The sequence below is a fragment of the Sinocyclocheilus rhinocerous genome, unplaced genomic scaffold (assembly GCF_001515625.1).
Source record: "Sinocyclocheilus rhinocerous isolate Xijiao unplaced genomic scaffold, SAMN03320098_v1.1 scaffold1655, whole genome shotgun sequence".
Taxonomy (NCBI): Eukaryota; Metazoa; Chordata; class Actinopteri; order Cypriniformes; family Cyprinidae; genus Sinocyclocheilus; species Sinocyclocheilus rhinocerous.
Window position 1 is genome coordinate 207449 of NW_015655597.1, and position 26424 is coordinate 233872.

Genomic DNA, 26424 nt, shown 5'->3' on the forward strand with positions numbered 1-26424 from the left:
CGCATGTCATGGACGTCCACTTAGACTTATGCTCTCCTATACTCACATAATAACCTCTCCCTTCTAAGTATGACCTGAACCATTTATCAGTATTGAAGTGAAGCCCGACCCAGTTATAGTGGAATGTCTAGTGTTACCTACTGTACAGTAGTGTGCTTGGATTGGTTTGTAATACACACTACCTAGTCACCCACAGCTGAACTTCTCTACCAGGTGAACTACTACCTAGTACAATAGTTTTGTAATACACACTACAATATATTGTGTATATTAATTGATAGGACACTACCTGGTATTCCAGTTTTGAGGTAGAGTATGAATTTTAATAATTCTGTAGAGCGCTACATGTACCTATGCTAATTTTGTAGTGCATGTTACCATTTGCACACTACATAATATTGGCTCCATCTCAATTTGCATACTCCTACTATCCAGAGTTATTACAATTATTACAGTAAAACTAGAACTATAAAAACATTTTGTTACTTCAAATAAATGTTAAATAAAATTTAAAAAGAAAAAGCTTAAACTTATTTTATTTCAGCTAGTTGCCAAGGTAACATTAAAAACTAAAACTAAAATTAAATAACTAAAATTTAATTAAAAAATAAAAAAATAAAAAGTAATTCAAAATGTTAATAAGAACTATAATATTATCTCAAAGATAAAATAATATTACAGTTATTTTAGTATTATTTACAGTATTTATTCATATTTTAAGTTAGATTTTATTTGTATATTTTCAAGTTTTAGTAATTTTTTCTGTTTTGTTATTTTTATTAGTTTTTTTTATTAAATATGTCTATATAGCTTTAAATAATTAATTTTTGATTTTATTTTCAGTAAGTTTAATACTTGACCTTAAACTCATTTGTTTCAGTTAGTTGCAAAGGCAACATTTCCAAGTTTTTTATCTAATATTTATATTTTATTTTATTTTATTTTATTTTAGCTTTATTTGGATTATAGAAAGCAACACTGGTAGTGAGTCAATATTAGAGATTAGAACAAACTTTAGAAAAAAAATATATAAAAGTAAATTATCCAAGCACCATTTGCATAGAATTTTAATGTATTGTACATTGTGTTATTTAGTCTCGCATATTATTTTGGACAAGCATAATGCATGTCTCATAATTTAATACTACACAGTTTGCAATTAAAACACAATTCCAGTTCCCTACCTATTGTGCCACTTTGTAGTACACACTAACTTGTGTGCACTACACAGTGTAGTCTGAAAGGAAAACACATGGAAGAACAGAAAAAGAGTTGGAAGTGAGGAAAGGGAGTGAGGGTAGGAAGTGAGGAGAGCTGAAGAGGGGGGAGGTGTGAGAGCACAGATGCCATCGCTCCAGCCCATCTCTGACTCATGCACACTGCTGAGAACAGATGTTTCCTCACACAAACATACCACAGCAAACATGCACACTTACACACACAGGAACATTCTCACACACTGAAGTATACACTGTTTCACTACAGGTTTGTTGCGTCTTTGTCTCATCGGTATGTATAGTGAGTGTGCTTCTAAATCCCGCATCTCTCTGACTTAACGATTTCACGTTGGGCAGTCTGTGCTCTGGGTACTGCTGACTCACACACTCCCCAAACCGCTGAGCGGAGAGATGCTAATTAACTTTTTCTCTGTTTTTACCCATACGGGCTGTCTGTATCCTCTTGCCTTCACATTATGCAGCTGTGCCATGTAAAGCTCAGATAGGTCAGATTCTGATGTATGTGGCCTAGAAATAGCTGCTAAGTATTACTCTTAAATATTAATATGACACGGTGATGATTTTGAATGGCAGTATGCCTGCCCACATTAGCACTTACCTGCTCGCTCCTCTTTGCTAGCATCATAGGAGCCTGATAATGTTGTTCTGATTACCTCACGTCTTAATCCCATTCTGTCTATTTCCCTGAAAGCTTTTATGGGATTTTTTTCTGTGGATGAAGAGTCAGACCAGGCTTTTCTTCCTCAAAATCCCAAGCCATCTCCAGTTCTCTGTTTCAGCAAGCTTCCGTTTCTGTTAACCCTCTTAAGTCTCCCAGAGAGAGAGCAAGAGAGAGTGTGTTTCTCAGAGCGCTGCCAGGCCTGTTTAGTGCTGTATCTTCTGCTATTCCAGTCTTTATTTCTTAGTTAAAAAACATGAACCTTCAATAGTCTCTATCGTGGTCAACTTGATATGTAAAAAGTATCTTCTCAGAGTATGTCAGTGCTTAAATAAAGAAAGAAAACCCACAAACAATAGTGCACACTATTAGTAGTGCACACTACCTAATCAGATAGTCTTTGCAACCTTTGTTGGATCTATGATTGAAATACAGAGCGTCGACCAGTTATGGTTTGATCTACTTTTTTGGCCTGAAAAAGGTTGAATGCTCTTGTCCCTGTATTTTTGTGCCAACTACCCAGTGTACTAGTTTTGTACTACTCAACATCTAGATCACGCTTCCTATGATATTATTTTATCGACACTTTGTGATTTTGTACTATGCTACATCATACACACTACCTAATGTTGAATTACACACTACTTTTTCTTACTAGTACTGTACTATATAGAACACACTGCCTAGTGCACATTACATTGTGCCCTAATGCTTAAGTGCACACTACCATGTGTGATAGTTTTGTACTACACTTTCTAGTGCACACTACTTAATGTGGCATATTAGCATATTAGTACACACCACTTTGTGATTTAGTACTGCACTACCTAGTACACACTACCTGAAATCCTACTGCATGCTACTTTTGAACTAGTACTCTACTACATAGAGCACACTACCTAATATGCCTGTGTTTTAGTGCACAATACTTTGTGCACTCACACCATACTACACTACTTAGTGCACATAACATTATCTTGTATTGCCTTGTGAACACTATGCTACCTAGTGCACACTACATTTTGTGTATTAATGCTGTATTACGTAGAGCACACTACCTAATATGCTTGTGTTTTGTAGTGAACAATACTGTTGTGCAATCACACCGTACTACAGTACAGCACAGTATGTAATTGTGCACACTACCCAGTGTACTAGTACGTGTAGTACACTATCTAGTGCACACACTACATAATGGTACTTTTTTAATGCAAACAACTTTGTGAACACTACACTACCTAGTGCACACTACATTTTGTATATTAATACTGTACTATGTAGAGCATACTGTAGGTGCATAATATGCTAGTTTTCGTACACAGTACTTACTTTAGTACTTTACTACAAAACTAGTATTTTAATGTACTTGTTTTGTACCACACTATCTAGTGCACAGTTAGCATGATATTGTTTACTGCACGCCACTTTGTGATTTCGTACTCTATTATACTACCTAGTGCACACTACCTAATGTCCTGCTGCACACTACTTTTGTACTAGTGCTGTGCTATGTAAAGCACACAACTTAATATGCAAGTTTTTGTGCACAATACTTTGTACAGTGCACACTACCTAATGTCCTATTGCACACTACTTTTTGTGCTAGTACTCTGCTGTAGGTGTAGTACACTACCTAGTGCACATCGCATAATGTCTGAACGTTTTAGTGCACACTAGCTAAAATATTACTTTTGTTGTTTATTTTGACCCATCTGTCCACTTCCTGCAAGCAGTGCTGAGCAGTGAGTCAGTATTTCTCAGGTCCTTATGGTATTAGTACTGAAATGGCACCCATCCTGACATGTGGCTGTGAGTGGAGGGGCTGGATTTGCATAATGTTTACTTATTGACATCCTCAGGAGCTCCTCTGATGCTCTGTGCTTAATAATGCATTGCAAGCGCCATCTCTTAATGGGTCACTGCTGTGTTCACCAGGCATGATTTTTCATTGTGATTCTCTCTCTGTGCCGTCTAAATGTTACTAGATGGGAAATAACCTTCTGTTCTGGAATAGCATCTGCTCCCATCACATTTCCTCTGTCCTTTTATAAGCCATGCCATTCCTTATCCTTAAGGTGAGCTCCTTTTTCCCAGATATTTTCAATCTGTTTGCATCCCTTTCCTTTCTATTTTCACTTCTATTTCTGTCTCTCTCTCTCCTTTTCTCTCTAGTGGTCTTGTCAGCGGTGATCTAACCAACTAGCCCTTCTTTTATCTCTTCCCTAGCCCATCATTTATTTCTCTAATAGTGACGCCCAACGTGGGGCACATTCCTATCTTCTCCTCCTTACCGACATAATGTTTTCCTCTATCTCTTCTAAAATACTTTGCTTTCTTTTTTTGTTCTGTCGCATTATATATGTCTCAACTGGCCATGAGACCAGAGAAGAAGTGCTGATTGTTTGGTTCTGCCTGCTTCACAAGCTGAATTTTATCCACATCAGCACTGCATTAAATTAGTCTTCTAATATTTTTGCATTCCCTTCTGGTGCATTGTATGATAAATGATTCCGCTCAAACTGAATTGTATATTTTTATTACTCATGTTGGCTGAGAATTTGTCTTCATTATGATCAAAATGTCAGCATTTTAAATTCAGCATGTGTGAATTGCTTCACTGTATTTCCAGAACCTTAAATCTGCATGTGTGTGTATGTGTGGCATTTTATTTTATGAAGATTATTTTTCTTTTTTTAAGAAAGACTAATGTGATCTTAGACCATACAGTGTTTACTGGCCAATTATTTTTGCTAAACTAAACAAACATTTAAATCAAATTCATTCGAGATTTCCCTTAATTAAAAACATATTAGTCAACACTGGAAAATCATAATGATATAAACACACCTGCAGATAATAGTTGGGTTCAGTATACAAAAAGTCTTTTGCATATGTGAATGGAAATGTTCAATGAACTAGAGAGAGAGACAGAAGCTAAATCCCTTAGCGTCATAAATCAGAATGTAAATCCTGTAATGCTGTGTCTCTACAATGCACTGCCAGTTATTTTTGTCACAGATAAAATTTTAAACATTCAGAAAATATATTTCTGTATTCAAACAAACTTTTTTTACTGTTACTGTTGACTGTTGATTGCATTCATCAAACTCAGAAATTGTGTTACCAAAGTTATTGAGAGAATTTTATTTATTTTATTTTATAGAAATGTAATTTATAGGACATATAAACTATTAATTTAGGCTACATCTTGCAATCTGTTATTTATTTATTTTTTATTTTTTTTTATTTTTTTATTTATGTGAGCAATGTTATTTTATTTAAATGTGATATTTATTTAATGTTCTGGAAAACAACAAAATCACAATTTTTCCAAATTTTGTAATAGAGTTGCAAACTTTTCTGTCCATTTGTGGAAAAGGAAAATATATGATAAATTAAATAAATATATTTTAAAGTTTTTAAATAATTTTTTGTATTTATTTTAATTAATTAATTAATTTTTATTACTAAATTTAAAACCAAAGTTTGTACCTTGTTCCTGAAAAGTGATGCATACAAAATGTGACGCTTTCCAGACTTTTAACTGCAGATATTTTAGGTGCTCAATGTGATCCATCCCACACAAGTATAATGCTCCCATCATTTGGGTGATTATGTAAATCCGGAGCGCTGATGAAACTGGAAAAAATCTTAAGGATTGAGTCTCTGTGCTACTAACCCAGTTCCACACAATGCAGGCAGTTAACTGGTTCTCACAGAGATTTGAGAGAGAATCCACCAATGAGCAGCGAGGTTTATTTCCCAGCAGCCAATCAAACGCATCTCTCGGCTGCTCTGCACCTTAACATCTCCTGCTGCGAGAGTTGGAGGGCTGTGTGGCACTTCCTACTGTTTCCGAAGCTCCGTCTCTGCAGCCAAAACTTCGTCCCAGATCTTTACCCTTATCAGATCACTCTCAAACTGCATTTACTGCAGTATAGTCTTACCATAAATGAGAATAAGTGATTCTGTTGTTTAATGCCCTTGGAAAGGCTATATATTTCATGCTAACAAAATCTCTTTGAATTAATGGCAGTTGTCGGCTGCTCTCTCTAAATGTCTCCTCAGATTACATGGAAGTTATAAAATATGGTATTTAAAAGCACTTATGACAGTGTACTGTCAGCATTTCTGCATCTGTCTGCTCTTTTCTGTTCGTGGAATCCTCTCTCAGCACTTCATAAATCAGAGCGATAACAGCGGCAGAGCAGCGTTCTATACAGGCTCCCGAGAATGGTGTCGCCTTACAGTCTGAAAGTAAGCTAAAGTAGAGAGGAAAGTGTCTTTCAAAGGACCAGTTATATAAAAGTACCTGTGTGATTTGTGAAATCGGTTATGGCTCATTGAATAGATGATATGTCTTGAGTTTTTTCTTTTACGTGGCAAGCACTCTCGTTTTATTGCAGTGTTTGGTCTTATTGAGCCGGGCTGCGGTTATTGATCAAGCATAGAGTGGGATGAACGGCTGGTCTGGGTTCAGTTGTGGGGTTAATGAGCAGTAAGATGAATTCTCATCCACCAAAGATGATGAATAATGTGCTCAGATAGAAACCAAGTGAGATGAGCACAGTCTGATTAAGCATTCACAGTAAATCAGGGAACTAGACAATGGCCCGCAGTATTCAGTGTCTAGACTACTGTGTGATGCACAATGAATTATATGCAATTGAACTGACAAGCATAAAAGGATACATTCAGAGATTTTCAAAGCAAACTAACATTGATTTGTGTGGATGTGCTGGGTGTGAAGTTTGGCTCTTTTTTTGGGTAATTTTCAGGTCCCAACAGTGTAAATAATGAACCACCGCTTCACCGTGTCGCCACGTCGCCTCCTGGAGATGGATCCAGAGCACTGTGTCACAGCACCCCTCAACCCCCCAACACTCCTGCACCCACACGCCGCTCCCTGCTGCCCCCTCCTCGAAGCTCCCCTGTGGGTAAGTGGACCAAACCTTCATATTTTCAGCCAGTATGCACTTCAATGAGTATGTACTACATGAAGTGTGCTCTAAGCAAAACTAATTGCATTAGAATACAATTTGATCTTCAACCAGTACTACAAGAAGCTTGTGTTTCAAGGGGTTTGCTATACTACAAGTATTTGTTTCAGCTAGTATGCATTACGCAAATATGTACTTCAGCAAGTGTACACAATAAGAATGGACTTCAAATAGTTTATATTACAGGTTGCCCTCCGATAAATATGCACTTCAGCTAGTATGCACTGCATAAAGTTTGTTTCAGTAAGTGTACACTATAACACATATATACTTAGTATGCTAGTATGCATTATATTGAGTATAAAAATTCAGCTAGTATGCATTTTAGTGAATATGCACCACAAGATGTATGCACTACAACTAAAGTGATCTTTAGTACTACAAACACGTTTAAACAAGTATGAGCTACAAGAGGTATGCACTACTAGAAGTATGTTTCAACAAGCATGCATTACACAAATATGTACTTTAGCTAGTGTACACTGTATTAATGATTTCAGATAGATTCAAACGACACATTGCTTTCTGATAAGTATGCACTTGTTCTACTATGCACTACAAAAAGTATGTGCTTTATTAAGAATGCACTAATGGGTGTGAAATTCTGCTAGTTTGTTTTTCAATTAGTATGCATGACAAGAAGTACTGTATGCTCTAAACATGATTCATTCCAACAGAATGCACTACAATTAGAGTGATCTTCAACCAGTACTACAACAAGCATGTGTTTAAACAAGTATGCACTACAAGGGGTATCCACTATTAGAGGTATTCCTTTCAACTAGTGTGCATTACACAGCTATGTACTTTAGCTAATAAACACTGTGTAGACCTCAGAAAGTTTACATTACAACAAGTTGCTCTCCAATAAGTGTGCACTACAGTTTTCTTTGCTTGTTTCTTCATAATTCAGGTTGAATTTATTTCAGTTGGCGTACCAAAATACAGAGGTTGCATGCTTTCTGTAGTGCCAGAAGTGACCTGTCAAATGTCTTGAGGAATTCTCAGACAGCAGCTCCAGTTTGAAGGCAGACCTCCACTGATGCACCGGCACACAGCTGAGAGTGTACTTGTCAGGCATAAGTAAACAGCACTACCTCCCTGTCCATGTCCTCTACAGAGTCATTAATCTCCTCTGTATGTGTGAATAATGGCACATTCCTGTTGAGGGGACGTCGCCGGCCTATGTTTAGTCAAGACTGAAATGTAGACTTTGCCTTGAGAAGAAACACCCTTCCTCAGGCCATCCAGACTTATTCATCTTAAGACCAGCACAGGGAAAGAGGCTTGTCTACTTTGTGTGCTGTGCACACTTAGAGCATATGTCTTGTACTGCATACTCATAGATGTACATACCGGACAAATTTCAAACTTGTACTGCATTCTTACAAAAGTGGACACTTTTTGAAGCACATGGTTTTTGTAGTGCATACTAGTTTAAGTGCATACGTATTGTAGTGCATATTAGTTTAAGTATATACTTAGCGGGGTGCCAGTTATTGCAAACAATTTAAAGACCATTTTTATACTAGCTGAAGTGCATATGATGCATACTAGTTTAAATGAATACTTCTGGTAGTGCATACCTCTTGTAGTGCATACTTGTTTAAACATGATTGTTGTAGTACTGCTTGAAGATTACTTTAGTTGTATTGATTTTTAATGAAATTATTTTTGTTTGAAGCATACATCTTGTAGTGCATACTAGTTGAATTTCATGCTCATAGTGCATTCTTATTGAATCACATACTAGCTGAAGTCCATATGTTTTATAGTGCACAATTGCATACTTATTATAGTGCATACTTACTGGAGAGACATATGTAATGTAAACTACAGTAGTTCATTCTTATAGTGTATGCTAGCTACATATTTGTGTAATGCATACTGGTTGGAAAAAAATACTTCTAGTCTAGTAGTGCAAACCTTTTGTAGTGCATTCTTGTTTAAACACATGATTGTTGTAGTACTGGTTAAAGATCACTCTAGCTGCATCCTGGTGGAATGAATCTTGTTTAGAGCATACTTGTAGTAAATACTCATTACATTGCATACTAGCTGAATTTCATACACTTGCTTACAATCACTTATTTATCTCAGCTCAATTAGACTGATCATTAAGAAGCAATCATCCGATTAAAGCATGTGATGAACCATTGTGCATGTTGGTGACATTACAGAAGAGCCTTGTCCAATCAGAGCTCGCCTGTGCCCATTTAACCAATCATTTTCCTCCTGCCTAAAGGATAATGAGGCTATTAAAATGCCCTGTTTGTCTTTTTTCCTCCTCATCCTTCTCTTTTTTTTTAACCTGTCGCCCTCTTTAGTGTTGTTATCAGTTCTGTCCCATTTTCAATGCCACATTTGCTGATCCTTAACCACAGCTCTGAGAGTCTATATCTCTGCCTGCTGCTTCCCTCTTTGTCATCCTGACAAAATCTCCAGCACCCTGGAGGCACAAAACGGCTGCCAGGGGCAGCTGGCCCATCATGGACTACCGATCTACTGTTAGCATGCTGTCTAGGTAGTGAGCGATGACAAAATTCATGAGACCCTGCTGCTTAAAAACAGTTCAGAGACCCTGTCCAGTTGTCGCATTACTCATATGGATCTAAGGAAGCAGAATTTAGAAAACACTGGATTTACACTGCCATACTTGAGTCAAACATCTTCACATGCACCCACCCATGATGCACCGGTGTCTCTGATGCCGTAGGTGCTGTCTCAGCATGGGGGTGGGGTAGCAGTGGGGTCCAAGGGGGGCGGGAGTCCATTGGGATTCTAGAAGGGTGTCTATGGCTGTCTGCTACATGTTGAAATGAGCTGGCAGTAATTAGGTGCCATGGGACCCCGGTTGCAATGAGATGTTTGTGTGTGCGCTCTGTTGGGTGAAAGTAAGCCAAAAGCAACAAACCCAAAAACATAAGCACCCCCTTCTGTTGTGAGATAGGAGATTTGAAACAAGCTCCAATCCCAGCAGCATCTTCAATCATTTCCTCTAATCCCATAGGCAGCGTTTGTGTCTTCATATGTGTTTGGGTGATATCATGAAGACTGTAAAAAATATATTGTATTTAAAATTTTGTTACAAGAATATACTATATTCATAATTGCATTGTGTCTGTTAAAAAAAGTTGCTTCTGTAAGTACATTTTATGGCATAACACAACAAATTACTGTAAAAAATGAAAATAAAAAATAAACAGATCAGACTACATTAAGTGATCATAAAGTGGGAAAACCCATAATTAAATTAAAACATTTTAAGTTAATATAAAATTATATATATAAAACGCCACTGATCAAACCATGATATTTTTTCAGGATTCACTGATGAATAAAAAGTTCAAAAGAATAGCATTTATTTGAATTTTTTGTAGTATTCAGTGTCTAGACTACTGTGTGATGCACAATGAATTATATGCAATTGAACTGACAAGCATAAAAGGATACATTCAGAGATTTTCAAAGCAAACTAACATTGATTTGTGTGGATGTGCTGGGTGTGAAGTTTGGCTCTTTTTTTGGGTAATTTTCAGGTCCCAACAGTGTAAATAATGAACCACCGCTTCACCGTGTCGCCACGTCGCCTCCTGGAGATGGATCCAGAGCACTGTGTCACAGCACCCCTCAACCCCCCAACACTCCTGCACCCACACGCCGCTCCCTGCTGCCCCCTCCTCGAAGCTCCCCTGTGGGTAAGTGGACCAAACCTTCATATTTTCAGCCAGTATGCACTTCAATGAGTATGTACTACATGAAGTGTGCTCTAAGCAAAACTAATTGCATTAGAATACAATTTGATCTTCAACCAGTACTACAAGAAGCTTGTGTTTCAAGGGGTTTGCTATACTACAAGTATTTGTTTCAGCTAGTATGCATTACGCAAATATGTACTTCAGCAAGTGTACACAATAAGAATGGACTTCAAATAGTTTATATTACAGGTTGCCCTCCGATAAATATGCACTTCAGCTAGTATGCACTGCATAAAGTTTGTTTCAGTAAGTGTACACTATAACACATATATACTTAGTATGCTAGTATGCATTATATTGAGTATAAAAATTCAGCTAGTATGCATTTTAGTGAATATGCACCACAAGATGTATGCACTACAACTAAAGTGATCTTTAGTACTACAAACACGTTTAAACAAGTATGAGCTACAAGAGGTATGCACTACTAGAAGTATGTTTCAACAAGCATGCATTACACAAATATGTACTTTAGCTAGTGTACACTGTATTAATGATTTCAGATAGATTCAAACGACACATTGCTTTCTGATAAGTATGCACTTGTTCTACTATGCACTACAAAAAGTATGTGCTTTATTAAGAATGCACTAATGGGTGTGAAATTCTGCTAGTTTGTTTTTCAATTAGTATGCATGACAAGAAGTACTGTATGCTCTAAACATGATTCATTCCAACAGAATGCACTACAATTAGAGTGATCTTCAACCAGTACTACAACAAGCATGTGTTTAAACAAGTATGCACTACAAGGGGTATCCACTATTAGAGGTATTCCTTTCAACTAGTGTGCATTACACAGCTATGTACTTTAGCTAATAAACACTGTGTAGACCTCAGAAAGTTTACATTACAACAAGTTGCTCTCCAATAAGTGTGCACTACAGTTTTCTTTGCTTGTTTCTTCATAATTCAGGTTGAATTTATTTCAGTTGGCGTACCAAAATACAGAGGTTGCATGCTTTCTGTAGTGCCAGAAGTGACCTGTCAAATGTCTTGAGGAATTCTCAGACAGCAGCTCCAGTTTGAAGGCAGACCTCCACTGATGCACCGGCACACAGCTGAGAGCGTACTTGTCAGGCATAAGTAAACAGCACTACCTCCCTGTCCATGTCCTCTACAGAGTCATTAATCTCCTCTGTATGTGTGAATAATGGCACATTCCTGTTGAGGGGACGTCGCCGGCCTATGTTTAGTCAAGACTGAAATGTAGACTTTGCCTTGAGAAGAAACACCCTTCCTCAGGCCATCCAGACTTATTCATCTTAAGACCAGCACAGGGAAAGAGGCTTGTCTACTTTGTGTGCTGTGCACACTTAGAGCATATGTCTTGTACTGCATACTCATAGATGTACATACCGGACAAATTTCAAACTTGTACTGCATTCTTACAAAAGTGGACACTTTTTGAAGCACATGGTTTTTGTAGTGCATACTAGTTTAAGTGCATACGTATTGTAGTGCATATTAGTTTAAGTATATACTTAGCGGGGTGCCAGTTATTGCAAACAATTTAAAGACCATTTTTATACTAGCTGAAGTGCATATGATGCATACTAGTTTAAATGAATACTTCTGGTAGTGCATACCTCTTGTAGTGCATACTTGTTTAAACATGATTGTTGTAGTACTGCTTGAAGATTACTTTAGTTGTATTGATTTTTAATGAAATTATTTTTGTTTGAAGCATACATCTTGTAGTGCATACTAGTTGAATTTCATGCTCATAGTGCATTCTTATTGAATCACATACTAGCTGAAGTCCATATGTTTTATAGTGCACAATTGCATACTTATTATAGTGCATACTTACTGGAGAGACATATGTAATGTAAACTACAGTAGTTCATTCTTATAGTGTATGCTAGCTACATATTTGTGTAATGCATACTGGTTGGAAAAAAATACTTCTAGTCTAGTAGTGCAAACCTTTTGTAGTGCATTCTTGTTTAAACACATGATTGTTGTAGTACTGGTTAAAGATCACTCTAGCTGCATCCTGGTGGAATGAATCTTGTTTAGAGCATACTTGTAGTAAATACTCATTACATTGCATACTAGCTGAATTTCATACACTTGCTTACAATCACTTATTTATCTCAGCTCAATTAGACTGATCATTAAGAAGCAATCATCCGATTAAAGCATGTGATGAACCATTGTGCATGTTGGTGACATTACAGAAGAGCCTTGTCCAATCAGAGCTCGCCTGTGCCCATTTAACCAATCATTTTCCTCCTGCCTAAAGGATAATGAGGCTATTAAAATGCCCTGTTTGTCTTTTTTCCTCCTCATCCTTCTCTTTTTTTTTAACCTGTCGCCCTCTTTAGTGTTGTTATCAGTTCTGTCCCATTTTCAATGCCACATTTGCTGATCCTTAACCACAGCTCTGAGAGTCTATATCTCTGCCTGCTGCTTCCCTCTTTGTCATCCTGACAAAATCTCCAGCACCCTGGAGGCACAAAACGGCTGCCAGGGGCAGCTGGCCCATCATGGACTACCGATCTACTGTTAGCATGCTGTCTAGGTAGTGAGCGATGACAAAATTCATGAGACCCTGCTGCTTAAAAACAGTTCAGAGACCCTGTCCAGTTGTCGCATTACTCATATGGATCTAAGGAAGCAGAATTTAGAAAACACTGGATTTACACTGCCATACTTGAGTCAAACATCTTCACATGCACCCACCCATGATGCACCGGTGTCTCTGATGCCGTAGGTGCTGTCTCAGCATGGGGGTGGGGTAGCAGTGGGGTCCAAGGGGGGCGGGAGTCCATTGGGATTCTAGAAGGGTGTCTATGGCTGTCTGCTACATGTTGAAATGAGCTGGCAGTAATTAGGTGCCATGGGACCCCGGTTGCAATGAGATGTTTGTGTGTGCGCTCTGTTGGGTGAAAGTAAGCCAAAAGCAACAAACCCAAAAACATAAGCACCCCCTTCTGTTGTGAGATAGGAGATTTGAAACAAGCTCCAATCCCAGCAGCATCTTCAATCATTTCCTCTAATCCCATAGGCAGCGTTTGTGTCTTCATATGTGTTTGGGTGATATCATGAAGACTGTAAAAAATATATTGTATTTAAAATTTTGTTACAAGAATATACTATATTCATAATTGCATTGTGTCTGTTAAAAAAAGTTGCTTCTGTAAGTACATTTTATGGCATAACACAACAAATTACTGTAAAAAATGAAAATAAAAAATAAACAGATCAGACTACATTAAGTGATCATAAAGTGGGAAAACCCATAATTAAATTAAAACATTTTAAGTTAATATAAAATTATATATATAAAACGCCACTGATCAAACCATGATATTTTTTCAGGATTCACTGATGAATAAAAAGTTCAAAAGAATAGCATTTATTTGAATTTTTTGTAACATTATAAATGTCTTTGTCAATTTTGATCAATTATGCATCCTTACACACACACACACACACACACACACATATATATATATATATATATATATATATACAATAATAAAATCATATATACATAAATATGCTTTATATTTTGTCAATATGTTAATATGTTAACGTTACTTGAAAAAAAAATCTTGCAAACTTATTGCCTCAGAAAAATCTAGTTATATTCAAGTTTACTAAGAAACCAATTTATGAACATTTGAATTTACTAAGTAACCTTAACTTGATTTTTCTGAGGCAATAATTTTACAAGATTTTTTCCAAGTAAAGTTAATACATTTAAATGTACAGTGTTCTATTAAAGTAATATTTGTCCATTTTATATTATTATGTACATCAGGGTTATTTCTAGTAATATTCTCCATTCTTTTATATTGTCTTGGTCTGACCACAGATCTGACATTTGTGAGATGGAAATTATTTATTTATTTTAATTTAATATATTTATACTGTGTTGGTCCACGGATGCCTGCAGCCTCTCAGAAAGTCATATCGTCCAGCCTGTGTGGCAAATGGACCCTAGCAGCTGCGTTATTTTGTGGTTGGCTGCCTCTTATCGGAATCGATCCACGGACCGCTGAGACCATATTATGACTCCATGGAAGAGGAGAGCAATACAAAAAGAGATGGAAAAGGGGGTGGTGGTTACTGTTGCGAATGCATTCTTGGATTTGTACTCCTGTGCATATGTTCCCTGAGCGAATATCTTTAATTCAGGTAACCTCCTGAGCACTGCCATTAACTCTTGTACCGATGTCCTTCTTTATCCATAGCATCCCGTAAGGAATTCCAGAAGAGTTCTGACGGCACCCGTTCATCTCTCTCCTCCCCTAAGAGACTCGCTGTAGTGTCTCCTAAACCGCAGTCTCCAGGTAACCAACCAGAGCAAAGATCAACCCAAGATATTGCTTTCCTTTCATTGCTGTCCCCTGCTGCTTTACAGAGCCCAGTGCTTCCATTAGACGACGTCACACTGTTGGATAAATCTCATCTGAAGCTCATATCTCCACTGTAACCCTCTTTATTTTTCTCTCCATACACACACACAAAGATCCAATGAAAGAGAACTTCATATAGGATGTAATCAGTGTGGCCACTAGGGTCGAGTTCAGCTGTCATGTTGAACTAAATGAAGCAATTCTCAGTATTCAGTCACCCAATCTACCGCCACAGTACTAGGGTGCAAATTATGGGTTTTAGGGAGTCAGACACCCTAAATAGAGCTTGAATTCCCCTGAAGGACATTAAAAGAAAATGTTGGGTTTCTTGAAAAATGTAAACACACAGTACCAGGAGACTTCCGAGTGCATCTTGCCCGTTTGCTGTCATTGTCTTCCTGATGAGCAGGGAATCGACTTCCTAACATCATTTTCACCCATGCACCTTACTTCCTGAAAAAGCAGATTTTCTCTTTGTTGTCATAGAGACTGATTCTCAGGCTAAAGCTTAAGCCACTCTAAGAGGCTGGCGGTTGGTTTGTGTATGTGTGTGGTGGACTGGATTGTCTTGAGTCAGTATAATGTAAAAAAAATATTTATTTAAATGAATGTCGGTTTAGTACAGGAGCATATTTATGGTTACTGTTTTGATTAAGATTAAAGCTCTTTGATTTTGACTTTGTCAGATATTAAGGAGATGTTCACTATATACTGTACACTACTACAAATTTGGGACAGAAATATTTTTTTAATGTTTTTGAAAAAAGTTTCTTATGCTCAACAAGGCTGCATTTATTTAATCAAAATGCAGTAATATTGTGAAATATTTTTTATAAATTGAAAAAAATATTTCTGATATATTTAAAAATGTAATTTATTCATGTGATGGCAAAGCTGAATTTTCAGCATCATTACTCCATTTTCAAGCTCACATGATCCTTCAGAAATCATTTGAATATGAATTAAATATAATTAAATCATGATGCTGTACCTTTTTTCAGGATTCTTTGATGAATAGCATTTATTTGAAATGGTAATCTATTTAAAACATTATAAAGGTTTTTACTGTCACTTGTGTCCTTGCTGAATGAAGGAATTAAAAAAAGCTCCAAACCTTTAAATGGTAGTGAATCTCCGCATTCCAATACAGTATGCAGTCTCCACTGTACATAGGACAGCTATAGCTTGCTAAGATGTATACAGAGGTTAATTCAATACCTAATACATCAGTAAAGGCCACTGAAAAAAAAAATGTTGCTAGCCATTAACAAGCAAATTGCTTGCACACTCAACACTGAGTACATCAGTGACTCCGTCATAGCAATTAGCAGCTCTGAAACATTCAGTCTTTCTTCTGAAGATTAGTTTCTACAGTAATGATAGCTGTAAATCATCCTGTCATTCCATCTGGCTCAATGTGTTTATGAAATTCATCATTGAATGAATGCTAACACAGCTGCAGTTGGAACAAAACATTAGCTGCTATTAGCATTAGCATGAGTGTTTTGGGTTGCTTGCTCATCTTGAAGCACATTAAGATAAATCACGCCTTGATTTTACATTTCATTGATACAAAATGCTTGACTTTTATGCTAGATTTGAGCAGTTTGTCAAGTATACATTTATCTAAATAGCATTAATTGATAATGTCTTTATGTAACTTCCATGAGGGCTTCAGCTGTCTTGGTGTGACTAATCAATACATCCTTTGTAATCCATGCATTGTGAATTGGAAGTATAGCATAACATTTCTTCCATTATTTTATTTAAACTATAAGATTTGTTATGGTTTGTTTAGCCACTGTTCCATTAGCTTTCACATACCTCATTTTACATTACAATGAAAACAGTCTAGTCTTTGAATAGTCCCTTTGCTTTACTTATAGAGGATTCAAGTAATCCAGTTAGGTATAGAAATTATGGTAAATCTTTATGTAAATTATTTCATGGTTGTTAAGCGTACAGGACTCCCTGGGGTGTCTTAGCATTACGGAGGCCATTTTATTCACACAGTGCCGTTCTGAGATGAGTTTAATTAAATTGATTTTTTAGTGCTTCTTCTCTCATTTTTCCCTCTTTAGTCCTTCAGAGACAACAGAAGGCAACAGTGGCGGTCCGAGGCTCAAGCATGCAAATTTTGCCTCGTACTAGCTCTCCGGACCCAGAGAAGAAAAAAGAAGAAGAGCAGAAGAAAGAAAAAGAGCGAGAGAAAGTAGAGAGGCATGAAGAGTTGCAGCTCTTGCAGGGTCGCTGTGAAGAACAGGTCAGGCAACTACAGGCTCTTCAGACAGAGCTAAAGAAAACCAGCATGAGTCTGGAGGTCTTTGTGGTCTGCACTCAGCACTTCTCTCTCAAGGTATTTTATTAAAGATCACAGTCAGCTAAAAATGTGTTTGGCCACATGTGCATTCTTTATTATTATTATTACTTTACACATTTTAGAATCATAAAAAAAATCATCAAAACTATGAAATAAACAACTATTATATTTTATTATTCAAAGTCATAAAAACATGATATTATATTATATTTATTATATCGACACACATACCTTTTCAGTATTATTACTTTACACATTTTAGAACTATAAAAAATCATCACAACTTTGAAATAAAACAACTATTTTATTATTAAAGTCTTAAAGCTATTATATTGTATTATATTATAATATTGACAAACATACTATTTCTTTATTATTACTATGTTACATATAGAATCATAATAAAGTCATAAAAACTATTAAATAAATATTTTTTTATATTTTATTATTTTCATTATTCATAGTCAGAAAAAACATTATTATATTATACTATATTATATTATTTTTGAGAATTAATAATGCAATAAAGACGCTGTTTTCTAAATTTGTGGTTTTTCAGCTGATACAGTGTGTTCTATCCAACATGATTCACAGTACACTAACTACAGCGACATCCCTTCTGGTACAAACCCTGCGATCAAATAATTTGCTCAAGGGCACAGTGATTTTTACAGCCTTCACATGTCACCACTACATGAAATGTTTGTGTTACCATGCCAAAGCCTCAACCACTAGGTGATCACTACTGTTTACTGAAATACTGCCGCCTTAAACTGACACATCCAGTCTATCTCAACCACTAGAAACTGGACACTCAACAACAAAAAACAAAAACGAAACACAAATAACAGTCTTTATCTAATATGTCATGAATGTAAGGATGAGGTAACTGTGTGCAAGAGCAGACCATTGAGTCACTGTTTGCACACAGAATCACAGGCATATCGCTGTCTCCTTAGGATGAATCACATATGTTGCCATCCATATTTGTAATTCGCTTTGGATTAAAGCATCTGCTAAATGAATAAATGATGTAAATAAAGAAATTTTTTAGAAGAGCAGTGCCCCCTGCTGTCCATTAGTGAATGACTGGCTTTAAGATTCATCTTAAAGAGGCTCGGTTGCTTCTGAAATGCCTCTGCATACTAACTCAAGACAAGTTTAAAGAGGTCAGTGAGGAGCCAGAAACACAATGGCTTAAAATATACATCCAAATCTAAAAACCCATTATTCTCAATGTTCCAGCCTAATGCCCACATATACTACATTATTGTTAATTGCATTACTCTCCTCCACATGCACTCCTGTTCGTCTGTTTAACAGTAAAAGGGTTTACAGATAGAAGCGGTATGTCAGTAACCTCTCCCACGCCTGCCGACTCCAACATGAAGCAAGCCGCATTTTATTAGTTTCTATAGTGCATGTGTTGTTTCTAAGTGCTTTTCATAATCAGGGTGGTATACTGTACATCTTCTGTACTGTTAAATGCACACAAGAGTGATAATGTTTCTGCAGCATTGCATCATCATTTCTTTCTTGTTATCTTACATTTACAGACATGTCTATGTGTTTAGTTAATAATGTTTGTCGGTTTCAAACACAACACTGTTTGGGTTTTTATATTTTGATGTTATTTAGGCCATAAAAATAATACTAAATGTAGTATGCAGTACTACGTAGTCCACACTAGATACTACAAAAACAAGTATGCACTGAAAAAGCAAGTAGTTTTTTGTGTGAGGGTATATTGGTACACTATTTATAGTTGTGATTATTGAATTATTAATTAGTAAAACCACATAAACCATGAAGTAATTGTGCATCATTTCTAAATGTTTTATTTGTTGTTTACCCTGATATTGTTGGGACCAAATGTCCCTACAAAAATGGTGTATCCTGAAATCACTTTCATTTCAGAAGCCAGAAATAAACGGCAGATAAATAAACGTAATTATAATAAATATTATACATATATACATATCGATAATAAATATGTATGATTCAGAAATAAGTAATTCATAAATAATGAACATTTAAAAAATGCAATGCAAAAAATTGGGGTGCAGTTTGTTAGGAAATAGATATAGAATTCAATGGAAAATCCCCACCTTGATAGAAAAAAATTATTACGTTTATTTAAGTTATATTATATTTAATTGTTACAAGTGGATCTGAGTAAAAGCAGATTTCTATTTGTGTGTGTGTGTGTGTGTGTGTGTGTTTCAGAATGAAAGTGCTGAGGAGAAGGAGAGAGAGTTGACCCAGGAACTCAGTCGGATTCAGCATGAAGTGGGTGAGTTCAAAGAGGTTTATGTGTGCCCATAAACTACTAAGACAAAAGCAGGTTTTGTTTAAATCTATCTGCTCTGTTCCTCATATTGCCCAGCCTTTAACGCAGCTCGCTGGGAGCGTCTTCAGAAAGAGAAGAGAGAGCTGGAGGAGTGTTTTGAGAGGGAGCTAAGAGAGTTACAGGTGCAGCAGGAGTCTGAACTCGCTACCGTAGAGAAGAACCTGAGATTACGGCATGCTTCAGACAGAGACCATCTCAGAGCAGAGCACCAGTCAGAGGTGGAGGAGCTGCACACACAGCACCAGGAACAGGTCAGAACGTCTGGCCGAGGATGGTGGGAAATAAATTTAAGATGGCATGAATATGAATATTTAACTGTGTTTTGTGTTTAGATCGAAGAGTTGACTGCCAACCATGAGGCCGCCCTTGAAGACCTGAAGACCATGCACAACATCACTATGGCAACACTGCAGGAGGAGCATGCCAGGACCATGAGGGGTGAGGGTCCAGTTAGTAATACCACTAAAAACCAGCTGACTGAAATGTGGAGAAGAACTCAAATTCTGTTTTCCTTCTCATGTAATTTCTCTTAGACTTAAGGAAAGCCCATGAGCAGCAAAAGGCCAGTCTAGAAGAGGACTTTGAGAAACTGCGGCTCTCACTTCAGGTGATTTGTTTACTAAATCAAGCTACTCGTCCAAAGGGAATTCATTAGTAACAGTGACATTTCCTTTAGGACCAGGTGGACACTCTGACTTTCCAGAACCGGACTCTGAAAGACAAAGCCAAGCGTTTTGAAGAGGCCCTGAGGAAGAGCACTGATGAACAGATTGTGGTATGTTTCTTTAAGACATTAATAAAAGGATACTGGGATATAGGCACACAAACACTGAAAGTAAGTATTGTAAATGTATTTGCAGGATGCACTGGCCCCGTATCAGCATATTGAGGAGGACCTGAAGAGTCTGAAGGAGGTTCTGGAGATGAAGAACCAGCAAATTCATGACCAGGAGAAGAAGATCTGTCATCTAGAGAAAGTGGTAAGCTCCAAATGAATAGGTGTGCAGGATAAACACACTGTGCAGGAGAAGTTTCTGTATGCGGTTTAAAGTAAAGAAGAGGACAGAGTTCTCCCTCCACTCTGTCACAGCGAAAAAGATAAACCTGTGCTGAAGACAAAACCTGCTGCAGTAAAATAGTGTAGGTAAAAGAAGAACACCTGCAGAAAAAAAAATCAGTGCAAATAAATAAAAACACTACTGGCAAAAAGAAGAAAGCATCAAAATAAATATAAAAATAATAAAATCAAAATAATATAAAAACAAATAATCAAAATTGTGGCTGAAAGAAAGAAAATGTGAAAGAAGAAAGAAAATTATGCAAGTAAAAGAAAAACTGCGACAAAAGAAAAACGTTAAATGAAAACGAAAATAAAATGAAATATTTATAGGGCAGGATGCTAAATAATCATTCATTTCTTTGATAAAATATTTATTTGATTATAAAATGACATGCCACAATACATTCCTTACTGAAGCTCTAACTCAAATAACAAAACATATTTTAGAGTTGAACAGAAGTACTTTACAAACCCCTAAACACATCCAAAAAGATATAAAGATAAAGAAGATATATATATATATATATATATATATATATACACAATAATAAAAATAAGGAGATGAATTTCTAAAACAGGCATGACAAACCTCTTGGGGTCCTTGAAGAGTGTTGTATATGGTGTATGTATTGTATATATTCTGTACTTGGTTTAGAAAGTCCATTTTGTTGTTATGTTACAGTATATTATTTATGATTTGGATTTTGAATCAGTTTGCACTTTAAAACTTTTTTTTTTTCTACTTTTTCCTTTCAGCTCTTTTGAACGTTATATTATTTATGATTTGGAAATAGGACCAGCATTCATTTTAAAGCTGCTTTTTACTCCTTTTTCCTTTCAGCTTTTATGAATTCTCATTGTTTTTTCTTCACATAAAACACATTACAGTCCCCTGTTGTTCAGGGAGGGGAAGTTTGTGTAAAAATTTAATGTCGAGCTTTGTGCTCACTTGATCCTTCGAGCAGGCCCAAAAGAACCTGTATCTGGAGGAGCGGGTCCAGGTGCTTCAGCAGCAGAATGAAGACCTGATGGCCCGCATTGACCGCCATCTTGTCGTGTCAAGGTAAGAATTTGAATTAAAGTAGTAGTTCACTTAAAAATTCAAATTAGCTGTAAATTGACTGAAAATTGATCACTTGCTCACCAGTGGATCCTCTGCAGTGAATGGGTGCCGTCAGAATGAGAGTCCAAACAGCTGATAAACACATCACAATAATCCACAACTGATCCACACGACTCCAGTTAATCAGTTAACATCTTGTGAAGTGGAAAAACTAAGCATTTGTAAAAAAACAAAACCATCATTAAAACATTCAAAATCCTAAAATATGAGTCCTCTACCCATAATATGACTTTCTCCAGTGAAAAAGTAATCTGGTCTGAATCAGGAGAGAAATATGCACAGATCAAGCACTGTTTACAAGAAAAACAGTTCTAAACAAATATATCGGAGGATTTTGATGTGAGTGGACAACAGGGTGTGTTAATGATGGATTTGTTTCTTACAAACAATTTGCTTTCCACTTCACAATATGTTAATTGGATGGATTGGAGTCGTATGAATTACTTGTGGATTATTGTGATGTTTTTTGCATTCTGACGGCACCCATTCACTGCAGAGGATCCATTGATGAGCAAGTGGTGTAATATCAAATTTCTCAAAATCTGTTCTCTTGAACAAACAAACTCATTTACATCTTGGATGACCTGAGGGTGAGTGAATTAAGGTCTTGCATAGCCAGACTTTTGACTAATCCTGATTGTTTCATCCTATATTTATAGACAATTGTCTGAGGAGAACGCAAACCTTCAGGAGTATGTGGAGAAGGAGACCAACGAGAAGAAACGGCTGAGCCACAACAATGAAGAGCTGCTCTGGCTTCTCCAGACGAGTCCCCATCTGTCGCCTTCCTCTTCTCCCATCCACAGAGCCTTCTTCCCCGGCCCTGATATCCCTCCTTATCCTTACTCTCCAGGTCCAGGGACCCCCACACACTCCTGTTCTCCTGGCCCCTGTACGCCCACTCACAAGGTGGCGTCTCCGGCACCAGGGACGCCCACTCTCAGAGGCTCACCAGCAGCACGCTCGTCCCCTGCACGGATCTCAAACGCCAACAATTTACCCAGATGAGCTGTTTTACTGAATCTCAGTTGCATCAGCCACATTGCCCGTTTTCTGTTACTGTCCGTTGTGACAGCAGTGCTTCGTTTTGGTGTGCAGACCGTCAAGTTTTATTTATTAAGATTTTGTCAATCCCAACTGCCAGACAGCCTCTGTCACTTCCGTTTGTTGACTTTGAGACGCAAAAAAGTTTTTTGTCTCAGATGATCGGACTTCGTAAACGCATAGCATCAGAATGAAAGTGCTAATGATGCTACTGCTAATGCTAATGATGTGCTGCCAACAATGCTGGGTGTGCATTGAGGCAGGACCATTTTTGTGTACACAGAAGTAGCTCGTCTTTAGATTTGACTCTAAAACATGCTGTTGGGCTCCAACACTAATGTCTGTAGTTTCTTCTGAATGACATAAGAGAACTTTATACAACAAAAAGCACTTTAGGTTTCTGCCCTACCTTCTTCCAACAGATAAATGCACCAGCATTTTTTGTGGTCTGGTTTATTTTTTTATGTGATATGTCTTCTGATTTTACAAATCTCACAAGTTTTGATTCAGAATGTTTCAAATTAGTCAATACATATATACAGGAGCACGGTTACGGGGAGGGGGGGGGAGGTAAGGACAATTCCAAGGGCCCGACGAGGGAGAGGGGGCCCGAATTACATTTCTACCGAGGGGGGGCCCGACTCTATGCTGTTCAGGGGGCCCAGAAACCATAGCGGCGGTCCTGCATATATACTGCAAAATGTCTTTTTCTTAATTATTTTTTCTTACAGTAAACATATTTCAATATTCTTAAGATAAAGATATTATGACTTGTGTTGAGGCTATGTATATATGTATTTATTTATTTATTTTCTTTCTATCTATCTATCTATCTATCTAGCTATATAGCTATCTTTCTGTCTTTCTGTCTGTCTGTCTTTTCCCCATGTTTTTTATGCAGACCGAGGCTGCATTTATTTGATAAAAATAAACAATGAAACAGTACTATTATGATATATCTTTACAGTTTAAAATAACTGTTTTCTATTTTAATATATTTTAAAATGTAACTTTATTGCTATGATGGTAACGCTGAATATTTCAGCATCATTACTTCAGGCTTCAGTGTCACATGATCCTTTAGAAATCATTCTGATATTCTGATTTGGTGCACAAAATCATTTGCTATTGTTTATTTATTTTATTTTATTTGAGTTTTTTTTTTCTTTTCCATTTATTTAAAACAGAAATTTATTACATTATGGATGTCTTTACTGTCACCAATTTAATTCATCATTGTTGAATAAAACAGTTATTTCCTTTCAAAAAAAAAAATCTACCCTAGCTTTTGAATTGCTCAACCATAATAAAAAAATATTTTAAAATTTAGATAAAATTATCTAAACAAAATACTGATTTAGGAAATGACTTTTTGCAGTATAAAGGCCTCTTCACATTGTCTTAACAAACTGCAATGCCTTCCACTGGTGCATGAGCAGTTACAGTATGTTTTCCTGGACCCCCCAAAAGACTAATCCAGCTAATATCAAAACCAGCTTTTTCAAACAAGTGTTTCTTCATACACAGAGCAGTTGCTGACATGACATGACACCTTCGCTGGCACAGATTCATTGTGCCAGATTTTACCGGTTGCTTGGTTAACAAGACAAAAAAGTCTTCAGCATCAAGTCTGTTCTTCCTGTTCTTCCTAACTTATCTGACAAAACAAGTGCTCTAACTTCATGCATGACATAAAACAGGGAGATCAAGCAAATGTATAGGTACCGACTACAGGAAATGTTGTTGTAAATTGTAGTTGTAACTTTTATTAGTATACTTTGTAATTTAATAGACATTTTGCTACTTGATGTGCATGTTATGGAAGTCTTCCATTCTTAATGTGAATCCTAGGATAGTTGTCATGTTAGTGTAGATACTCTATGATAGCTTCCACCTCTAATGAGTTTTTTTTTTAATGTTTGAGGACAATATTTTACCCATAACTAATAGGACAGGACTTTCTTAATTAACTCCACCTCATGCCACACCTGTCAGAGGTGTGTTGTAGGTATGTTACAGATGTGTAAAGGTTTTACGGAGGTACAATATGGCAGTTACATGTATGTTTGGATTTCATCTTTATTGTAATGCTGGTTAACTCTTGTATTACCTCTGTAGAGTGTAGCATAACCTAGAGAGAGATCTCTCTGTATGAGTGAACTAGAAAAGAATGTAACTGTCTTTAATTGTTGTATGGTAAAGTTCAGGGAAAATATTTTGCTCTGTCTTAAAGGCAGTTCTCAGTTTTTCAGTATAACATGATTTATTTATTTTTAAGAAAAATAATAGCACATTCCTCTTGTAAAGTGGGTTTTGATATTTCAAAACAAAGATGCCAATTCTTTGAATTTTTTAAAATTTGGATTGGATTTTTTCTTTCTTTTTTTGTGTGTTTTTACAATTGATACATCTTTCAATGGGCAACCTTTGACACTTTTGATATGAATGAGAATTTTTGTAAACTCTTCACTGATAATATTTTTTTCTAAAGTATTATCAGTTGGTGTTTGTACAGGGTATCATACACAGAAGTAATCTGCTATACAAGACCAGCAATCTACAAAAAATCCACACACACACACACACACAGCAAGTATGTATTTGCAGATGTTTTTCTTCATTAGAGACACTGTTGTTTACTTTTTAATTTTTTTAATTACTGTGAAATGTATTTTTTATTCTAATTCTAATGCATTTTTAAATTATGTAGCTTTACATTCTGAATTAATTTAATTTGCTTCTGTCACTGTGATACAAATGATTTGTCGTTGTTTATTTTTTGCTACTCTGGCAACAGATGCTAAGGAGTTTTCTGGATGTTTCTTGTCAAGCACAATACCACCCCATTAAAAAAATTTAAAAAAAAAAAAGTTTAATATTTTAAAAGCGCCTTTTTAAAAATAAAAACCATTTTTATTAAACAGCAGATCATTTTACATTAGTAACTTGTCTAAAATTCTAAATAATTTTGATTCACTACAACAATTACATAAATGTTTCAGGAATGTGCCTTCATTTATTGTGCAAAGTAGCAAAAATTAAAAGGTTATTACATTATAGCCACCTAAAAAACAGGTAATATGCTTCTAATATCTGGTTTGATATAAGAAAATAAATAGATCTTTTTTTTATATTTGCTTATTTTATTTATTAGTTTTATTTAGGTTTTTTTCAGCAATTCTCTTTTTAAATAGATTGATTTTACTAGAATTAAATTTTACATTTTATTTTTGTTTTACTTTTTTCATATTGTATATTTGTGACCCTGGACCACAAAACCAGCCTTAAGTGTCAATTTTACAAAATTGAGATTTATACATCTGAATAAATAAGCTTTCCATTGATGTATGGTTTGTTAGGATAGGACAATATTTGGTCGAGTTACAACTATTTGAAAATCTGGAATCTGAGGGTGCAAAAAAATCTACATATTGAGAAAATCGCCTTTAAAGTTATCCAAATGAAGTTCTTAGCAATGCATATTACTAATCAAAAATGAAGTT

The 26424-nt window shown here is 36.2% G+C and overlaps 1 protein-coding gene across 2 annotated transcripts in view; it reads left to right on the forward strand.

The window, feature by feature from the left end:
* The window catches only part of LOC107718718 (microtubule-associated tumor suppressor candidate 2-like), a 36900-nt gene extending 13172 nt beyond the window's left edge, over window positions 1–23728 (forward strand). Inside the window, exons 4-14 of one of the 2 annotated variants that reach the window (XM_016525918.1) lie at window positions 6675–6833; window positions 14860–14958; window positions 17106–17380; window positions 19571–19637; window positions 19731–19945; window positions 20027–20132; window positions 20228–20301; window positions 20371–20469; window positions 20555–20674; window positions 21717–21817; window positions 22537–23728. In XM_016525918.1, coding sequence (XP_016381404.1) covers window positions 6675–6833; window positions 14860–14958; window positions 17106–17380; window positions 19571–19637; window positions 19731–19945; window positions 20027–20132; window positions 20228–20301; window positions 20371–20469; window positions 20555–20674; window positions 21717–21817; window positions 22537–22885 — 1664 coding nt within the window. In that variant the 3' untranslated portion in view covers window positions 22886–23728. The remainder of the gene's footprint in view (window positions 1–6674; window positions 6834–14859; window positions 14959–17105; window positions 17381–19570; window positions 19638–19730; window positions 19946–20026; window positions 20133–20227; window positions 20302–20370; window positions 20470–20554; window positions 20675–21716; window positions 21818–22536) is intronic. The other variant, XM_016525919.1, reaches the window with a different exon arrangement.
* The last annotated feature ends 2696 nt before the right edge of the window (window positions 23729–26424 follow it).